We start from the raw sequence: 21,940 nt of genomic DNA, 5'->3' as shown, positions 1-21,940 counted from the left end.
TCATCATCCTTCTCCCATCCAGGAATGGACCACCTTGGCTGCAGCAAAGTACTGCATCGTATGCCTTCAGGCGAGGGCCTGGGTCACGTATCATGGTGTGGATTAGTGCTTAGAGCAATATTTCCCAAACTTGGGTCTCCAGCTATTGTTGGACTACAACTCCCATGATCCCTAGCTAGCAGGACCAGTGGTCAGGGATGGTGAAAACTGCAGTCCCCCCAAAAAGCTGAAGGCCCAAGTTTGGGAAACACCGAGCGTCAGACTAGGGCTTGGGCGACCAGGGTTCAAATCCCCACTCAGCCATGAAGCTCGCTGGGTGACCTTGGGCCAGTCACTGTGCCTTAGCCTAACCTACCTCACAGGGTTGTTGTGGTGAGGATTAAATGAGGAGGGAAAGGACCATGTTGCCACTTTGAGCTTCTTGGAGGCAAGCCGAGATACACACTAGTGGCATACCCTCCAACTTCCGGATTGAAAAATCCGGGATCAGCGGCAGCGCGGCACCAGAAGTCACTTCTACGCAGCACCGGAAGTCACTTCTACGCATGTCCAGACATGCGTAGAAGCGACTTCCAGTGCTGGCGCCGCCCGTGTCTGCATGTCTGGGCACCAGAAATCACTTCTGCGCATGCGCAGACAGCCGGGAGCTGGGACATGGCCGCCGGCAGGAGCTTTACGGTATATTTACGGGATATACCGGTAATCAATTCGGGATAACAGCGGAAAATGGTAACAAAATACGAGGATTTCCCGTGAAAAACGGGAGACTTGGCAGCTATGACTAGTGGCCAAAATTGTGGGAACCTTTTGGAGAAAGTGTATTTCCGAGGTTTGATGGCTCACAATACCTGATTGGCTCTCCAAACACTGATGCTCATTGGTTACATTCAAATGAAGGAAAGCTACCGCATATCAGCCTAAGCAAGTTGTGCTTCCTTTTTCCGGTTATTTGGCTATAGCTTTGGATAGAATACAGATAAATGAACAAACTCTGTTGCATTACATTCTTCATTAAATTATATTTGCATTGATATATAATTTTATGGCGTTACTATGGTGTTATGAGCCATCAAACCTCAGAAATACACTTTTTCCAAAAGGTTCCCACAATTTTGGCCACTAGCGTAATAAATAATACTTAAATCAAGCTTGTATAGCCTCAAAGACTATAAAGACTGGTTTGCCTTTAATTTGTACATGCTATCTGTTTAACGTTTGATTTTGGCTCCTGTGTCAGCACTTGTATATGGTTCTCTTATTGTTTTCTCTTTGGATTAATAATACTTGATTGAAACTTGATCGAATCTGGTGCCTTTGCGTGCTGCTTGTTTTGTTTTGGACTTTTGTATATTATTTGCAGCATTCCTGCAGAGTCCAAGGGTCCATTTCAGCTCTACCCCAGTGATAGAGAATAGCAAAGTAGAGCAGTTGCCAGGTTCCAGAGACCAGCAGGAGGCATCATCCAGAAAACCAAGAGACAACATAGCCTTATTCCACGTTGGTCCATTGGTACGCTGATTGGCCACTGCTCTCCATGGTTCCAGCCCTCCTTGGAGTTGCCAGGCATTTAACCTGAAAGCTCCTGCGTGGAAAACAGGTGCAACTGCCACCGAGCTACCGCCCTTTGCCAAATAGACGTGCCACGTCTTTAAGTCGCAGCTAGGCTTGTTATTCCACCCAATTAAAAAAGGAACCAGTGCTGCCTTGCGCATAAACCTTCAACCTGGCATGCAGTTTGGGCTTGTTCTCAGGGGCTAGCTGAGCAGAGAACAGCCTTTGTGCACCAGGCCCTTGCTCATTTAAAACGGCTAAAGCTTGACTGGTTCCTTCTGAATAAATGGGAGGTTTTTTCCTCTTTCTTTACTTTCACACAGAGTGGATAAAAATCAGTGATTTTAAATATATATATATATATATATATATATATATATATATATATATATAAAAATCATTTTTTAATTTAAATTGAATTTTTAAAAATAAAATGCTTTAGGAGGAAAAATCTTTCTAAATATAGTTTTCTATTTAAGTTACATTATAGTCCAAAAGCTATTCATCAGGAAATAAGGATTTGTTTTTAATTATGCAGCATGAGGCTTTATATGCAGGTTTTTTTGGTAAATGAATTCCATTAATCCATTCACAATACCATGTTCTGCCAGAGGTTTCTGTAACCTTGGGACAGTTTTTCTAACGAGAAGATATTATCACAGATGCTTGTTTTTGCAGTTCTCAAAAGTGTGGATTTGTGTCTGCAGAGAAAACATGCCTTTTCTCCACAGGAAAAAATGTTATAAAATAAACACACAGTTGAGGAAAAACCTTAATCCTATTGTTCCCTTGCAAATTTATATACACAGAATCAATTTTAGTTAAATGAATTGTTTAAAGTGTTATTAAGGAAAAGGAAATGATTTTTTTTTCTCCTTCCAATAAAGTACAGCAGAAAAGTTGTCCAAATATAAAGGAAAAGGGGCCCCTGACCATCAGGTCCAGTCGTCTCCAACTCTGGGGTTGCGGCGCTCATCTCGCTCTATAGGCCGAGGGAGCCGGCGTTTGTCCACAGACAGCTTCCGGATCATGTGGCCAGCATGACAAAGCTGCTTCTGGCGAACCAGAGCAGTGCACGGAAACGCCGTTTACCTTCCCGCCTATTTATCTACTTGCACTTTGATGTGCTTTCGAACTGCTAGGTGGGCAGGAGCTGGGACCGAGCAATGGGATTCGAACCACCGACCTTCTGATCAGCAAGCCCTAGACTCTAACAGTCAATTATGAAATTATTGTGAGGTTTAATAAGTTATCTGTCTATGTATTTCTAATAGGATAACCAAATCAGGAAATTTCTGATGTAACTGAAAAAGCTACTCTGAAAATTATTCCAAAAATGAAACCTTCACCTGGTTGTAAACATTAATATTATCTCAGCAAGAATGAGTCTTTCTGTTAAAAAAAAGATTCAAATCAAGTCTTACTGACTAGTGATTTAAACAGATTTAATTTAAATAAAATCCACCCTACTTTCACACTATTCATCCTTTTTTTTCTCTTTCACATTATTTTTTCACTGATTTTTTTAAATTTTAGATAGATAGTCTGGAGATGCTGCCCACTGGCTACTCAAGGTGTGGACCAATGGTGAACGTGATGGGCCCACGCCCTGACTCTGTATAAAGGCAGCTTCCTACGTCTACACACAGAGAGAGGCTCACCGAAGTGGTAGCAGGAGACAGTAGCGCACGAAGACTCCAATGACCCACACGATGGTCAGCCGTAAACTGATGTAGTGAAAGTTGACGTTGGTCCTGGTGAGGAGGTTCCAGGAGACCAGCTCCTCCGAGGTGAACCGTTGGGTGACTTCGTCTTCCACAATCGCTTCATACCCCTTTTTGCAGAAGTAAAACACATCGGAGAGCTCAAAGTCCCCATGGCGCAGGCCAGCAATGGCTTTCTCCATGGTGGTCTGGTCCCTCTGTATGATAACTTCAGAGTAAAGGGTGGGGAATAAATAAATAAAAAGCACATTATAGCTCAATGAGAAAATGATGCCGGGCAGTAGGCCATAGCTGCCAAGTACCCCGTTTTCCCCGGGAAACCCCCGTTTTCTCATACCATTTCCCAGCGGTCCCCCGTATCTCTTCGTCTCCCGTTATTCTCCCTTATATCCTCCTGCCAGCGGCCATTTTTTTTTCCTGCTTTGCCCATCTATGGGCACAAAAAATGGCCAGCGCCGGCTTCGAAAGTCGTGTCTACGCATGTCCGGAAGTGCGTAGACGCGACTTCCGGTGTCAGCGGCGGCCATTTTTGGTGCCCATAGATGGGCAGAGCGACACCGGAAGTTGCGCCTACGCACTTCTGGACAAGCATACACGCTACTTTCAAAGCCGGCGGTGGCCATTTTCGGTGCCCATAGATGGGCAAAGCAACACCGGAAGTTGCATCTATGCAACTTCCGCTGTCACGCGGCTGCCGGTCCCGGATTCTGCAGCCCCGGACTTGGCAGGTATGCAGTAGGCAGGTCAGTTATCCGCAACACCTGCTACCATTTCCACAAGGTCAGTTTATACCTGCCATTAAAGGGATCAGGTGGCAACATCTTATCTAGGAGATCAGCAGGAAAGAATTTTGCCATTCAAAGTCCCATTAGCCCGGTGACTCCCTGGGCGGGAAAGCCTCACTCCTCCACATGTGGTTTGGCTTAAACCAACTGGAATTACTTCATCCATAATCAGCTTTCCACAACACATCTAATGCACCAGCTTCCAAATAACCAATTGCATAAATTGATTGGGAGTGTGGAGATGGAGATGGTGCTTTGATCCTACATCAGTGGTTTGCTCCGTTGAGTGGGGATTGCACTTCCAGTGTGCTTGGCTACCTAAAAGACCACCTGCCCCTGTATAGACCTGTAAGATTACTTAGAGATTCTGAAAAAATTCTACTAATGACACCACACCCTACAGAATATCAGAGGCAGTGACCTGAAAATGGGCATATTCTGCTGTGGCCCTAATAATTTTATACCCTGCCCATCTGGCTGGGTTTCCCCAGCCACTCTGGGTGACTCCCAACAAAATATTAAAAATACAATAAAACATCAGACATTAAAAACTTCCCTAAACAGGGCTGCTTTCAGATGTCTTCTAAAAGTCAGATAGTTGTTTATTTCCTTGACATCTTATGGGAGGGCATTCCACAGGGCGGGCGCCACTAGCGAGAAGGCCCTCTGCCTGGTTCCCTGTAACCTCACTTCTCGCAGGGAGGGAACCACCAGAAGGCCCTCGGAGCTGGACTCAGTGTCCAGGCTGAACGATGGGGGTGGATACCACCAATCAAAGTTGGTGACTATCACTACTTCTTTTGGGAGCAGTTTCAGTTATTTATTTTAGTTAACAAAATTTACATAACACTTGACTGTAAGAAAACCTCCAAGAGGTTTACAAATATTCCATAATTCAACTCTGCGCTTTGCCATACCTAATTGCATAGCAACCCCATACAATTATTTTATCTGTAAGCCACCTTGAGTCCCTATCAGGGTAAAGGTGGGGTATAAGTAAATTAGAATCTTAGCGTAGCATTGTAGAGTTGGAAGGGACCACAAGGATTATCTAGTTCAACCGCCTGCAATGCAGGAATCTTTTGCCCAACTTGGGGCTCGAACCCATGACTCTGAGATTATCATCCTCTACCGACTGAGCTACTATTCCTGTAATTGTAATAATAATGAGACACTCCTTCAAGTATACTGGGCCAAGGCTGTTTAGGGCTTTAAAGGTCAGCACCAACACTTTGAAATGTGCGCGGAACCATACTGGGAGCCAATGTAGGTTTTTCAGGATCAGTGTTATGTGGTCTCATCCCTATACTGCGGAATGTTCTTCGCTCTGCCGTATGTGAAGCAGTGGCTTCAGATGTCTTGCAAATACATATATTTTTGCCCAAGCATTTCCCCTGACCCATGAGACTGGACCCGGTTTTCCGTGTTTGAATCCTCTGAATTCGTTTTATTCACTTCTAAGTGTTTTTATACTACTGTTTTACCAGTTTTGCTTTCATTCTAAAAGTTTATTCTGTGGGTTTAAAAAAAAAGGATGCTGCTTAGGGATCCTTAAAAACATTACGCAGTACATAAGTACTTTTTAATGTACTTTTTAATCTGGTACAAGATGTACCAGATAGCTGTCAAGGAGTTTGGTGCCCCACCTTGGCTTTTAGAAGTCCTCTACACACCTTTCAACTCTTACTCAGATGTCAGCTGGGTCAAGGGCTTGACTTGAGAACTAGCACCATGAGCCAAGACGGAACTTCTTAGGCACCATCCGCACTGTATATTTTGGGCGGTATCATTCCACTTTAAACAGTCATGGCTTCCACCCTATAAATCCTCAGAACTGTAGTTTGCTAGTCCCCTAACACAGCTACAATTCCCAGAATTCCCTGGGAAGAGCAACTGAGCATTAAACCTCTGTAGTCCTGTGAGGGGAACAGGAATCTCCTAACAATTTATCAGCCTTAATAAACTACAGTCCCAGAATTCTTTTTTTGGGGGGGGGGAGGATTGATTGCAAAAGCTGTGTTAAGAGTGCTTTAAACATACAGTGTTGGTGTCACCCTAAATTACCTGCCAGCTGCTTTTCCCCAGGGCAAAATCATGGCTGCTTCAAGCAGAACCCACCCACTTCCCCATCTGTACTTCCACCTGCGGCAATGGGAAAATTCAGTTCAGCCAGCGAAGCTTCTGTTTTCCTCCTAATTACATATTTACTCTCTTTCCTGAGCCAAGAAGAAAAGGCTAGATTTCTCGGTGCCACACAATTGCCCAATGCGCTGGAACCCGAACCGGAGGAGAGACGACACGGCAACTCTGGAACGACCCAAGGTCCCCAATGGTGGGGAAAATAAGAGAGTTGTTTCTGTGGTCTCAAGAGAATAATACACTCCTCCAAGTCAACAGCTGGTGAAGGGAAGAGCCTCCCCACAGATCTTGTTCCTCGGGGCCAGCCTGACAGTGATGAATTATGCAAGCCCAGGGCGGCGTTTTAGCTAACAATGTGCTACAGAAGAAGGAGGTGCAAGACTGAGTAATCCAGGGGTCACGTTCGCAGAGAGAACTGGAGCAAGCCTCAGAGGATGCCAGGGGAAGCATGAAGTTGAGACAGCATGGGGAAACATTCGGAGAAGAGAATCCACCCTCCTTTTACCCTCTTCTGGGTAGGGTAGGGATATCAAGTAGTAACAACAGAATACTTCAAAACCTCAAGCTAGTGACGACAAAAGTAAAAGCAGCGTAATTCTTTGCCCCCCGGTCAACCACGGCCTATTGACAGCCGCAGTACAGTGAAACCACAATTTCAAAATCTTGGTTAAATGGAAGTTGTATTAAGCAACCACCCTTCCTTAAGTGCAAAGGAATCGAGATGAAAAAATGTGTTGCAACTAAAGAAATCAGAGCAAGTAAAATAAATCGGATAAAGGAAAGATTTAACCAATTTATTTCAATATTATGTTGTTGTTTTTTATAATAAAAAAGCCACCCTCCCACCAAAGGAGCTTAGGGAAAACCTATGGCTCTGCCACACCAATTTTCATTCTCACAACAGCCCTGTGAGGCAGGATAGGCGGAGAAAAGGTGACTGGTGCAAAGCCACACTGCAAGCTTCACAGCCAAGCAGGGGTTCGAATCCGCCTCTCTCCACTCCTAGTGCAAAACTGTGTTCTGTACCAAACTGACAAATCTGTGGCCTTGGTTTGCAGGCAAGCACAAACAATAGTTTGGTCATTTGGGAAAAATAAACTATGGTTTTCCTCAGACCAAGACTGGGAATTGCTTTGTGCAAGAAGCACACAAACTCTTCTAGGCTAGTCTATGTAGTGCCAAAACCATAATTTGGTATTATGTTTGCTTGAGCCAAACCTCAACAGTTACCACACAACAAAATGTTTGTCTGTTTGATTAATCTCCTAATTAAAGCTACCTGGAACCCAGTGGGTGCATCTGCATCAGAGGTGGCTAAGCTGTGATTGATGGACTCTAAACTCCCTTGAGCCCCGGCCAGCCTGCCAAATGGTCAGGGATTAAGTGAGTTGTACTTTCGCAAACCTGACAGAGGCCTTATTTACTAAAGGGGACATGGGCTTAGCTTGCAATCCAGCATCACTTTCCAAAATTATAAAAAGGAAAGGCAACTAGTGAACAAATTTTCCACTGTCTTTGGGCAACGTGAACCAAATGGATCTGCGCAAGATTATAAACAGCCACTCGCCAGGGCATCTCCTAAGTGTCCAGGAAGGAAAACATTGCAAAAGTTGTTTTATTTAAAAGCCACACTTATGGGTCCCAAATGACTAACACAGGCAATTGTGGGTCAGGCATGCAATCAGGGTTCCAGGACCATCACCTCAAGACCCCCACACAGAGGACTTGGTTTAACACCCTCGATAGACCCACATGAGTGTCTCCACCATTAGATGACAGCCAAGTATTTTTACATCTGATTTCAGGACCAATTTTCCCCCTTCCAAACAGCCATTCTTGTTATAATGGTGCAACGGTTCTAATTTTTAAGAAAACCCTTACCATTTGAAGAAGGAAGCCTCTGTGCCTCTCTCTGTTTCTCAATACGCAGTGTGGCCCACTGTTTTGGAAAGAAGAAAAGGGACAGATAAGGCATATGTGCAGTATTAATTCTGATTTATTTCATCTTCCTGATCTAAATGTTGTTGTTGCAAGAGATGCCCGCTTTACCCTTTCATCATTTCCAACATCTTATTGGTATGTGTGTGTTTTTATGATGACTATTACCCATTCAAGAGTTGCTATAAGAGATGAAAACAAGGGATGTACTGTACTTATTTGAATTAATACTGTATTGGTAATACTCTAGTAGCTACTTGAGCATTCAGTTCTCCATTCTCAAGCTTTCTATACAAAACAAACCAACCAGCACCACACCTCTAATCATATTCTAACTGCTACTGTGCCACAGAATTAAAGAATTGGAGAGAAGTCAATGATCATCTAGCCCAAGCCCTGTCAATGTGGCTTTTAAGTTTTTTGTTCTCTTTGCCAGCTTTCCATGGACATCTTCTTGGCCACCGTAAGAACAAAGTGCTGGACTAGATGGGCATTTGCCCCGAACTGGCAGCATTCTTCTGATATTAAGAGCCATCCCCCCACCTGTTAGATATGCCAAGCCAGGTTCATAGGAAACAATTCCATAGCTGCCAAGTACCCCGTTTTCCCCGGGAAACTCCCGTTTTTACTTTTTCCTGGTGGTCCCCCGTATCACTTCGTCTCCCGTTTTTCTCCGTTATTTTCTCCTGCCGGTGGCCATTTTTCCCCCTTCCGATTTGCCCTTCTATGGGCACCAAAAATAGCAGCCACCGGCTTCAAAAGTCGCATCTACGCATTTCCGGAAGTGCATAGGCGCGACTTCCAGTGTCGGCAGCGGCCATTTTTGGTGCCCATAGATGGACCGAGCGACACCAGAAGTTGCGTCGACGCACTTCCTGACATACTTACAAGCGACTTTCGAAGCCAGCGGCGGCCATTTTTGGTGCCCATAGAAAGGCAAAGCGACACCGGAAGTTACGTCGACGCAACCTCCGGTGTCACACGGCTGCCAGTCCCGGATTCTGCAGTCCAGGACTTGGAGGTAAGCAATTCTTTCAGCCCCAGCTTTCCTATTTATAGACTTGTCACCACAGTCCAACTCAAAAGAAACTTTTGCAAGTAGGGCACCGAAGTCACCAGAAATCTGCTTCCCACAAAGATCAGTTGGACCACACGCCTGTAACAGCAGCACCACACAACCAGTCAAAGGTCAGCAAGTAACAACCTCCTGTTGATCCAGGAATTTCTACTGCATCTGCGGAGGGTGGTCATCTAGCCTCACTCTCAAGCCTTCTAATGAAGAGCCGTCTCTTCCACTGTCAAGCAGTTCTTCCTAATGTTTCGTCTCCATCCTCTTTCTCGTAAATGTGAACCTACCCCTCTGGACAAAACAGAATTTGCTCCCATCACCTATAGGGACAGAGTGTTACGACACGGCTGGTTGCAATCCAGGTATGGGGGCTGAGCTACCAGACCAAGATAAATGGTCTGAAGATGGATCTATAAATGGATTTGAGGAAAGAGCTTGAGAAACAGCCAGCAGCACCTACTCAAGGGTTCTCCCGTTCATGTTAGGTCAACTATGATCCGAAAAATGAAAAGGCTTGCCAACAACTCCCATATGTTCATGTTTTAGGGAGAGGAAGAAATAGAGCAGGAGGGAGAAAGCTGTCCTTGAGAAACCAACACTTCTTGGAATCTCCTTCCTCATTGGCAGTTTTTAAAGCAGGTATCTGGACATCTCTATAAGGCTTATGATCATAGCTGCCAAGTTTTCCCTTTTCTCACGAGGAAGCCTATTCAGCATAAGGGAAAATCCCTTAAAAAAAGGGATAACTTGGCAGCTATGTATGATGCATTTCTCAGTAGAAATTAATCTAAAACCTGCATGCAGATTGTAACATGTGATACTCATCCCTGTTAACTGTATAATATCTTTACTGGTTTTAAGGTGTAGGAGTAATATGTAATCTTATTGGTTTTCAAACAACAGACTACTTCAACAAGGTAACACCTAACAACTATAATAACTTAATCCCCACAGGAACAGATGGGGCAAGCCAGTTTCAAATAAATAGGTTTCAACAACTCAACTAAAACATGTTGCCATTTGGCGGCAAGACAGCTCTAAATCCTTATTTTTCAAAGGACTGACCGGCTGTGATTATCAGTTAAACATCTGGCTAGGCTAGTTCAGATGACAACCTTGAGCTAGGTCAAGAGCTTTGAGAACTTAAAAGAAAAGCCACTTGCTCCAGGGACAGTTTGCATATATATTGACCTGTTCTAACCTCTTTTTCTTAATGGTGACTGCTCCTGCTCAGGCTGCACAGAAAAGGCATTTTGCATTCAGAAATTCATTCCGATTGTGCAGATAAAATAGAACCGATATGATTCTACAGGATGGGGTATTAGTGTGTGTAAACAGTCCAGATCCAATGATCCCCAGATGGTGGAGATGTCAGGCACCAACCTGGTACCCAGGCATCTTCACCTGGCCACAAGCAGTTGAAAGCCAGGTGCAAAATGTGCTTGGCACTTGGCTAATTTTCAACATTGCACAATAGCTACCCAAACCCTTACGGGAAGCCCACAAGCAGTTCCTGAGCACAATAACACTCTCATCACTTGTGATTCCCGAATGCTGGTATTCCAATGGTGGAGGTACAGCACAGGCATCGCGGCTACCCACCACTGTGTGGAGTAATGTTTTGGCCCATTATTTTTCAGTTCCCATTCCTTTTCAAACCTGTCTCCTTGCCTACTTCCACATAACTATGACAGCAAAGGAGTTAAGGCCTCAGCTAGGACTCTTGGGTCTCTAGAGCACTCTCGGGACCTGTTCACAGGAATACAGGAAGCTGGCTTCTACAGAGTGCGACGACCATCTATCGAGCTTAGTAGGCACCAGCTCTCCAGGACTTCAACAGGGGATCTCTTACCTGGAGATGCTAGCGGTTCAACCTGTGAACTTCACCTCTTCTTGGTGAACCAGACATAAGTTCTAATCAATCACATGCCTCCTATTCTACTGTCCTACAAGCCCTGCTCGTGCCCTTCTCCAGAGGCTTCTCCTTGGTTATTGGGGAGCAAAAATCTGGGTTGGTTGGACCTTTGGCACGATCCTGCAAGGATCCTCTTGTATTCTCTCTGCACTCACATGCCCAGTCCCATCCTCATTCCCAGCTAACTTGTTTTAGCTGTGTTGAGTCCTGGAATCAAACCAGTATCTGCTACTTTTCTTCCACCAAGGAGTCCAGGGATGCTTATTATGGAGTTATCTAATTTTAATCCTCATAGCAACCCCGTGAAGAAAGTAAACAGAGACAGCACATTGTTTTTAAGGCTCTACTATTCATAGCTAACCCCATGATGAACAGCATCTGGCTAATTCTTATCACCTCCAACACACAATTGTGTTCTCATTTTGTATTTTTATGTTGTGAACCGCCCTGTGACCTTGTGATGAAGGGCGGTATACAAAATTAATCATCATCATAATCATTATCCTAAGCACACTGACTTGAATGAAAGCCCCACTGATCTCAACAGAACTTATTTCCCAGTTATGTATGTTTATGTGTCCAAGGCCTGGATCGGAATGTCCAAGCACGACTCGGTAAATGCTTTCAGGGTGTAGAAAGTACAGGTTGAAACAGTGCTAGAATGCATTTAATTATGATCCAGCAATGTCATGATGTTTAGCAATGTTAAGAAGTTTAGTACAGCAGTATGGTCTCTGAACGATGCTCTTGAAGGCATATCTATGTATGCTGCAGCTGATGCAGGACAAAGGCACCCGATATCTTCAGTGCAAGATCCAGTGCAACGAAGTTATGCTCATGAAATGCCACAACTTGCAAAACTAACATCACACAGCAGACCACAGCTATGACTCCAAGGTCCCTTTCCAGATGACCTGTTTATTGTGCAGTCATCACAATTTGTTTGCAGGGAGATTAGATCATGTTGTGTCAAGCAAGTTTCATCCCACACTTTCCTACCACTGTCCTTACCGCAAAATGACCGCCCTTTCGGGGAAGCAGTTTCATTGCCAAGAGAGCTCCAAATCAGCTTTAATTGCACAACCTGTATTGGCCAGTATGTGACTGAATCCCACCCAAAAGAAGGGACAGTCTGGAAGCATCCTTTGCATCTTTACCAAGAACAAAACTGACTATGGGCATAACCCCTTTGCATGATGAATTAGGACTTCATTGCAAGAGTGTAAGCATGATTCTGGGTCTAAGGCCAGCTTTATACAGGCAGAAGGACAATAAAGTCCATTCTCTCTCCCAGCACTGTTAATTAAAACCTGCTTCAGATTAAGGAAAAGATTGCAGGACAGTATTTTGCTATTCCACCTCGAGTCAGTAAGGGGAGTCCAAAGGGCAACTCTTTATGTCCACCTCCAGCCTTAAATTGTCCTCCTTTTGCTTTAAGCACTTTTCCTTTAAGTTCCTGGTTTTGTTGCCCAACAAACAAGATTCATTAATAGCCAGTTGCAAGTCCAAAATAAACCAAGATCCCATAAATCATCTTCCAACGATGAAAGGCAAGCAGGACAGTTTAAGAAGAAGACATTGAGTTAATCGTGCTCCTGAGGATCAGATTTCAGTCTCTGGAGAGCAATTGCATCCCACACATGGTGGATGGATGTCAGCTGGCCTTAGGAGCTGCTGACAATAGGCTGGGTGGCTCTGACAAGCGACTGAATTTACCATCGCAACAACTCCCTGCAATACTATGCAATTTTGTTAAGAGAAGACAAGGTTTTTGTTTACCTGCTCTATGAATAGTCTCGCCGTCAATCTTTTCTTCTATTGGCTTGGCTCTGCCATTGTGTGTCAGCATATATATGAGTCCAAAGCATTTAATAGATATCATCAGAGCCAGCCTTAACCAACCTGGTGCCCCCCCCCCGATGTTTTGGACTATAACTCCCATCAGCCCCAGCCAGCACTGATGGGAGCTGTAGCCCAAAACAACAGGGAGGGAGGATTAGGGTAAAACCAAACCCTAGAAAAAAAAAAAGGAAACCAGAAATCACACAAAAATGAGGTAGAGGCACTAAGTGGGAAGGATATATCCCAGATGCTCTGCATGGTGAAGAACGGAAGCCCTTCAGGCTTATTGAAAAGACTAGTAGGCCGTTTTTCCCCCATCAGAAGAAATTATCCGAGGCACTGCAGACATCTAGAATGAAGCCAACATAAGCTCACAACAAGGCAGAATTAGCGTATTTTATGGGGGTGGGCGGGTAAATGCACTAACCTGTCGGTGGAACAACACAGAGGAGACATCTCTCGAGCCTATAGCCCTTTATTATCTTTGGGTGTGTGCGTATCTGCGTTCCCCCATTGGCTAACGCCGGGCATGCAACGCGAAGATTGATTTTTTGGGGGGAGAAATGAATGACAGGCGCAGCAACGAATTGGAGGTCGGCCTGGGGGGGGGAATCCTTAAAGAGCTGCCATTGTTCGCGTCCAAGACCCTTTCCAGGATTCCCAAAGGCCCATTTCATTGAAGTGCAAAAAAAAAAAAATATTAAAGCATCGCGGGTGCGAAAACGTCCACGCCCGCCTCCGCGTTTCAAACCGCTGAATCATGCAAGAAAGGTCAGCTGTTGTTTATGGCATGGGAGGGGGCGGGTAGGGGGGGAAGCGCAGCAAGGAGAAAGGAGGCGGCGAAGCATTACCTTGGGGGGGGGGTCGAGAAAGAGGGAGGGAAGCTCTGCTGCTCCTTTCGGAGAGGCAGCCCCGAGGGGGCGGCACGCGTCGCCCTTTGCGCAGGCTGCGCTGAGCCCGGACTCACCTCCAAGGTCTTCACTAGGACTTTGAGGTACAGCTCCGAGATCCCCAAAGACACGCCGAAGATGGAGGGCAGCACAATGAGCAGGAAGACCGCGGAGAACCAGAAGCCGAAGAGGCGCAGCAGGAGATCCAAGAGGTGCTCCATCCCGAGGGCTGCGGGCGCCGCGCTGGCTTCCTGAGTCGCCCTACTGCTGCAGCGCCTGAGCCGGACGCCGGCTCGCCGCGCCCCGCCTCGGCAGGGGGAAGCCGTCCGTGCGGGCTCGCCGGGGGAAGGCTGGGCAAAGAGCAGCGCCGGAGAGGCCGCCTCTTTCTCCGCGCAGCTCCACCCACTTAACTCCTTTGCGCCCAAGGCGCGCCGCTGTGCAAGAAGGCGTCGTCGGAGCTGGGACCCGGGTTGGTAGTGGAGGAGCGGAGCTCCTGCCGAGCCCCCCAAGAGGCGAGCTTCACCGATCTCATGAGCGGCGTGGGTGTCTCCCTGCGAAGGTTCCGGGGGGCGCGCCATCAAGGCGCAACTCCGGCGCGCCCCTTCGATTGTTCGCTCACGGCCGCATTGTGATCTCAGCATACGAGTCAACTCCCATAAAATAGCTGAGGCGGCCATCCCAAACCCCCCCACCCCACCCCAGCCCCAGTTGATAGTCATTGCCATTTAAATAGTGTGGGTGTGCCCCGTCCTGTGATCGATTATGCGAGATCTGGCTTACCTGGCACACCCCCTATTATTCAAGTTGGCACCCATGGGGGCTGCAAGTAAGACCGGCGGCAGTGGGCGGGACTGCTGTCAGCCCCGCCCCCACCAGCTGCAGGTGTATTCAGCAACGTGTCCTGGAGAACAGAAGCAAAGCACCTAATGTGCCATCCTGTTCTCAGTGGCCAACCAGACGCCCAAAGATGCCCACAAGCAGGGCCTAAGTGCAGTAGCAAGTCTCCCACCTGCACTGGCGGAGGAGGGGGGGGCTGGGGGCTGCGGCCTGCCCTGGGTGTCATCCCTGAGGGGGGATGACATCGCCACGACGACGCCCCCCCCCCCCGGTCGCTCGCTCCACCCCCAGGTGCACAGCATGTGCCAGAGCTCCTAGCTCCACCCCTGCCCACCTGGGATTCCCAAAAACTGGTCTTCACGTATATTGCCGTGATTATGTATTTTGTGGTTTTCATATTTTGGTTTTATTCTGTGAGACCTCCAGGTACTGTATAGGGCAGTATATAAATTCAATAATGATACAGTGGAACCTCGGTTTATGAACACCTCGGTTTATGAATTTTCGGTTTATGAACACCGCAGACCCATCTGGAACGGATTAATTCATTTTCCATTACTTTCAATGGGAAAGTTCGCTTCAGTTTATGAACGCTTCAGTTTATGAACAGACTTCCGGAACCAATTGTGTTCATAAACCGAGGTACCACTGTAATGATAATAATTACAACTTAGACATTGTGGGTTGTAGCCATGGGTGGGCCTTATCATCCATGAATTTGTCCAGTCCTGTTTTTTAAGAAAACGTGTTGTCATCCAGGAACTTGACCTCACTGTGATTTTAGATATGCCTCTGTCATAAAAAAAAACCCACAAGAATAGCCATGACTGGATCAGACCAAAGGCCCATCTGGTCCAGCATCCTATTCCTATCAACTCTCCTGTTGGTTTTCCCCTACACCTGGTATTCAGACGCATTTTGCCTCTCTGACTCCAGATGTCATCTGAGGAAATGGTTGAAAGAACATGATTAGGCAACACAGGACAGCTGACTTAAAATGAGCAGTGAAGTACTCTTGCAGGTATGAGAACAGCTAGAACATTTAAATGCCTTTCTGTACTGCCTGACCTATAACCTAGTTAGGTGATCCTTGATTCTTCTTAATTTGGTCATCCAAGAGCACTGAAGGAGGAAGCTGTTTAGGAAAGCTTTTAATGTTTAATTGTTGTTGTTGTTGTCTAGTCGTTTAGTCGTGTCCGACTCTTCGTGACCCCATGGACCAGAGCACGCCAGGCACTCCTGTCTTCCACTGCCTCCCGTAGTTTGGTCAAACTCATGTTCGTAGCTTCGAGAACACTGTCCAACCATCTTGTCCTCTGTCGTCCCCTTCTCCTAGTGCCCTCAATCTTTCCCAACATCAGGTATTAATGTTTAATAGATTACTGTATTTTAATATTCTGTTGGAAGCCGCCCAGAGTGGCTGGGGAAACCCAGCCAGATGGGCGAGGTATAAATATTATTACCATTACTATTATTATTATTATCTTTTATCAGTGACAAGCAGTGGGTTATAATCCATCACTTTGCTGAGCTGCGGTCTTTCCCCTTCCAAGGGTATAAATTTTTACACGTGGGGGGGCAGGGAGAAAATGGTCAGGCCCTCTCTCATAATGCTAGAACCTGGGTCATTTGATGAAGCTGAATGCTAGAAGATTCAAGATGAGCAAACAGCTGTGCTTCTTCACACAGCTCATATTTCAGGGGTCGACAACCTAAGGTCCATGGTCCACAAGCGGCCCACAGGGGTCATTTAACCGGACCACGAACTGAGCCGCCCGCTCGGCGAGTCCCTGTGCGCTGCGCTATATCGGCACAGCACGGCGTGGGGAGTCACTTCCGCGGTGCCGGAAATTGCGTCTGCGCAAACGCTGGAAATCGCGGGCATGCACGTGCGCGATCCGGCCCACAGAGGTATCTCTGCTGGAGTGAACCAACCCGGGTGAGGTAAACCTTGCCGACCCCTGACATAGTTAAACTATGGAACTCTGTGCCACAGGAGGCAGTAGTAACCACTGGCGTGGATGGCTTGGAAAGAGGACTGAACAAATTCATGGAGGATAATATCAATGGCTTACTAGTCATGATGGCTATGCTCTCCAAACACTGTACGATTCCAAATGCTGGTTTGCTGGAAAACATAGGAGGGAGTTTGCTTTTATGCTCGGGTCCTGCTTGGGGGTTTACTACAGGCATCTGGGTCGCGGTTGCAAAAACAGGGTGCTGGACTAGATGGGCCACTGGCCTCATTCAGCAGGCTTTTCATTCGTTCTTTGGAACCGGAAAATTATATCACAGATATGGCCAATAGACGGGTTTCCGAAGCTTCAGTCCAGCTGTGCTGATGTGACTTTCCTCGTTCCTCTAGAAAAACCGTCTTCCTACCAAGAGGCTTTGAGGCTGGTAAATCAAAATAAGCAGCTAAAACGGCCAGCGACCTCTACGATAAATATGTAAGAGAGTTCAGAAGGTAAACATCTCCTTTGGAGAACTAGGCTAGGTGCCTACTTGTTGCAAAGTTCAATCTAAATAAAAATGATAGCAATAGGCAGGGTTTCACATCTCGTATTAATGCATTGCATAATTATGTGACAGATGAACGCGGGTAACTATTGCATCAGGCAGACTAAAGAAGTGGTTTTTAGTATTGAGGGTGTGGATAGTGGAAGTTACATACCGTACCCAGGATATGGGCCCAGCCTTGATTACATTCATTTTATCCACTGCGTTATAGCAAGTCCTTCTATAGTAAGTCCCAGCCGACAGGATTGCGACCCAAACTGCCCCACTGAGAAACATGTGAGAGGGAGCAGCATTTTCAGGGGAATTCAAAGATTTGCAAATCTACCCCCCCCCAAAAAAAAACCCCACCAACTAAGCAGACAACCCACCCACCCCTGCAGCTCAAAAATAAAATAAAATCCTGGTGTGGCTTAGGCATGTTCAGTAGTCGCGGAATATTGAATGGTGAGAATCCTCTGCAAACATGATAAGTAAAGCAGTTAATAAACCATATAATAATAATAATAATTTTTATTTATACCCCGCCCTTCCCAGTCAAGACCGGGCTCAGGGCGGCTAACAACAAATAATATCAACACAAGTATAAAAGAAACAATTCAGTTAAAACGCAGATTAATACAATGTTAAAATTCCATTTTAAAATTAAAAATCTACAAATAAGATAAAACCATTATGAAATATGAAGAATACATGCACTCCAAATAATCCTGAAACTGTAGTTTGTTAAGGGAATGGTAGCTCTGTGAGGGATAAACTATAGTTCTTCTTTGGGAAAGTCTCGTGCTTTAAATATATGGTATTTTTATGTATCCGATATTTGTAGTATAGGCAGACTCCCCTGGACAATGGAGTGCCCATTCTCAGGGCAGGAGAGAGGAGAAAATGTAATTTTATACCAGCTCCCTTTTCAAGGTCACAGAAATATGCTCCGATCTAGTGAGCCATCAGTATTCCTATGTGTTCCTCGCTGTGCTTGTGTGCACTAACGCATTTCAAGGCCCCACATCTTTGTCAGGGGAAACCACCTTGCCTTGCAGATATTTATCCGCGGTGGCTCAGGTTTCACTTATTTAAACAGCTCTGCTGTTTGTCAAAGGCAGTCAAAGCTTTCTATCAATCAAGGGAAGGGAAGGGAAAGGTATTTTGAGGGATATGAAATAATAGCAGGAAACAAAAGGAAATGACCTCAGTTGAAAGCAGGTTTTATTTCTGCATCAAGATATGAAGTTGTATGATCCTCAAGATCACAGATAGGTCCAGTGCTTTGGGGGGGGGGCGCATACCCCTAAACATTTTGTGAATCTAGGTTTGGCCTCATTGAAGAGCAGTATTTCAATATGAGTAAGAAAATGAGAGTACCCCTGAACATTGTTTTAGGGGAGAAAGCACTGGATAGGTCTAACCTGCACTTAAGGCATGTGCCACAACCAGATTCACATCTGCACTATATATTTAAAGCAGTATTGTAACACTTTATAATATATAATAATAATTTATTATTTATACCCCGCCCATTTGGCTGGGTTTCCCCAGCCACTCTGGGCGGCTCCTAACTGAATATTAAAAACACAATACAGCATCAAACATTAAAAACTTCCCTAAACAGGGCTGCCTTCGGATGTCCTTTAAAAGTAAAATAGTTGCTGATTGCCTTGACATCTGCTGGGAGCGCGTTCCACAGGTCAGGTGCCACTACCGAGAAGGCCCTCTGCCTTTAAGCAGTTATAGCTTCCCCCAAAGAATCCTGGGAACTGAAGTTTAAGGACGGTGAGTTTGGTTAGTAGACCCCTATTCCCCTCACTGAGCTACAATTCCTAGAGTGCATGGGCGTAGCCAGGATTTTTGTTGGGGGGGCAGGCCTTTTGTTGGGCGGAAGACCCTCAGTTTGCTATGTATATTTATTGGTTTTTATTGATGGGGGCAGCTGCCCCTCCCTGCCCCCCCTTGGCTACACCCATGCTAGAGTGTCTTAGGGGGGGAATTGTATTGTTAAACCACTGCCCAGGCTTGCACCCTGAGGTCACTTTGGTTCTGCTAATGCAGCAGTTTCACTTTGCCACCAGAGGCACGCACCATTGTCTCTCAAGACAAGGCTGATGTCAACAATAAGAACTGGAGCTGAACAAGGGGAATGGAGATCTCTCGGCACCCTTAGCAAACTACAGTTCCCAGGATTCTTTGGGGGAAAGCCATGATTCTTAAAAGTGGTATGGTACTACAGTACTGTACTTTAAATGTATAGTGGAGGTGGGGCCCAGGAGAAGTGTTTTGGCAGCATGTGTCAATTATGCTGGGTCGTAAACAACCAAACATACAAAGGACGACAACTGCAGAACTGCATAGCCCATCAGAGAACACACTACCCCTGCAAAGAATATGCCACTCTGCTTGGTTGCTTCATCTTCTTCTTTGGCGATCACTCGTAGCCGAGTAAGATTGTCTTCCATAAACACGGTTTTAACAATGAGTCCGTAAGTGACTGTGGAGGCCAATTCTGGATCCACACGTCCTTCCACAGTGGGGACATAGGTTTCCAGGTGGGAGTTGATCACGGTGTGGATTTGCCAAACCTGCCTTCCTCTTAGCACGTTTCTCCCTTGCATCCTGAGTTCGAGTGTATTCAAAGCCCATGACACCTTTGGTAAAGGCTGTTCTCCAACTGGAGCGCTTGCAGGCCAAAATTGTTGGTGTTTATATACATTTTTAAAGATTTGCCTTGAGACAGTCTTTAAACCTCTTTTGTTGACCACCAGCATTGCGTTTTCCATTTTTAAGTTCGGAATAGTTGCTTTGGAAGACGATCACCAGGCATCCGTACAACATGACCAGTCGAAGAATCATTGCTTCAACACTGGTGACCTTTGCTTCTTCCAGTACACTGGTATTAGTTCGTCTGTCTTCCCAAGTGATGTGTAAAAATTTTCGAAGACACCTAAACAACACAACACCCACGACCCCTTGAATAGCTGACTTAACCATTCAATCACCCACAAAATGATCTCTGCTGTTGTACTTCTGACAACATCAGGAGAGTCACATGTTCTCCATTCCTGCACTACAGCAGGCTTAGCATCAACTATCAGGCTTAGTATTTTATCATGCACAGCCCGATCCTATACAGTTAGCTGCACCTGAGCCCATTAAAAATAAATGAATTTAAGCATACCTAGCTCTGCAGAGGATAGAGGCCTCACCTGCTACAATTACTTTTACCGTACATCTTAAATTATTGCTAGCGTCGTCCGCTGCTGATGTTTGTTCCTTTAAAACAGGCACCCCCAAACTCGGCCCTCCAGATGTTTTGGGACTACAACTCCCATCATCCCTAGCTAACAGGACCAGTGGTCAGGGATGATGGAAATTGTAGTCCCAAAACATCTGGAGGGCCGAGTTTGGGGGTGCCTGATTTAAAACATCTCTGTCTTTCTTAAGCTGAGCTCAAGGTGATTACAATTATTACTTATTTCGATTGGATTTTTATGCTCAGGTTGCAAACATGCACTACTTGGGAGTAAGGTCCATTGAACACAGTTCAATTTACATCCAAGTAACATGCAGAGGTTTGCATGCTAAACTGCTTCAGGAAACTTTTATAAAGTGTAAAGGCAGCGTGGAATAAAAAAATTAAAAATCTATTCTAACCTTGTTTGTAGTTATCATTCAGCTATAAAAATGTGCCTAATCATGATCTTTTAATGACACAACTGTTGGCAAACTCTGCCATAAAAGATGCTAAAGGTCACTGTCCACGCACTGTCTGCATTCTCATCATTTAATAACTGGTGGTTAAATTAGGTGAGAGGGAAATGCTGACTCCAAAGAACTGCTATTTCTGAACCTTGGACTGGTGTTGTTTTGTTTTTTAAAAAAGTTCCTACAGGTTTTCTTACAGTGCCTCAGAATCCACCAGCTGTCCAATGAACCCACTGCAGAGTAAAACTGAAATAAATCATACCAGCAGCCTTGTACCCAGCACTGTTTAGGAATTATAAGAAGTACAATAAATGAATGAATGAATGCAGTTTTAAGATCAGTGGGTAAAATCAGTGGTGTTTTGAAAGGTTCATTCCGCCATCTTGATTCAAAATGGCATCCCAAATGTAGATGAAAACCTGCTCCTCATCTCCAGAACATCATGCAAAATTTGGTTACAGTGTTTTAAGAGGTTCCCAGATGCACAGAGAACAAACAGGATTCCAAAATATAAAGCAGATTAGCACTGACATCAAGTTGACAGTACCTTTTTCATGCACATGGCTATAATAAACATACTGGCAGTTTTCAGTTTCAAATTTTATGCTTCTGAAATACTGTCCACACTAGTAGGCAGTGCTTGAGGGTATATATTTATGCCATGAGTTGTTGTCCCTCCCCTCATTTGGCACTTATCCATCCACTATAAGTGCCAGAACCCTGAGGTGTGTCAGATGAATTATTATTATTATTAGAAATGCAGGTTTGTCAACCTGCTATAGTTGCACAACATAGCAGTCAAAAATAATTGGTAACTCTTGAATGATGCTTGGTAACCTCAAACCCAAAGTACAATGGTTAATTCAATAATTGGTTAGGGTTCCTATTAGCTTTTCTGCTTTCAACTATTTGGGAGTGTGCATACCCCCCCCTTATCTGTATACAGTACACTGAATTATCTACTACAGGGGTCCAAACTAAGGCCCGGGGGCCGGATGTGGCCCAATCACCTTCTAAATCCGGCCCGTGGATGGTTC

General features: G+C 45.4%; 1 protein-coding gene across 1 annotated transcript in view; it reads right to left on the bottom strand.

The window, feature by feature from the left end:
- The window catches only part of GPAT3 (glycerol-3-phosphate acyltransferase 3), a 31,725-nt gene extending 17,279 nt beyond the window's left edge, over nt 1–14,446 (bottom strand). The window contains exons 1-3 of the mRNA XM_035111858.2: nt 13,931–14,446; nt 8,081–8,138; nt 3,213–3,483 (exon numbers count right to left, since the gene is read on the bottom strand). Coding sequence (XP_034967749.2) covers nt 3,213–3,483; nt 8,081–8,138; nt 13,931–14,431 — 830 coding nt within the window. The 5' untranslated portion in view covers nt 14,432–14,446. The remainder of the gene's footprint in view (nt 1–3,212; nt 3,484–8,080; nt 8,139–13,930) is intronic.
- Between the last annotated feature and the right edge of the window lie 7,494 nt (nt 14,447–21,940).

This window comes from Zootoca vivipara, chromosome 9, assembly GCF_963506605.1.
Source record: "Zootoca vivipara chromosome 9, rZooViv1.1, whole genome shotgun sequence".
NCBI lineage: Eukaryota > Metazoa > Chordata > Lepidosauria > Squamata > Lacertidae > Zootoca > Zootoca vivipara.
Note: the sequence above shows the minus strand (reverse complement) of the source record. Positions and strands in the feature narration are given on the sequence as shown.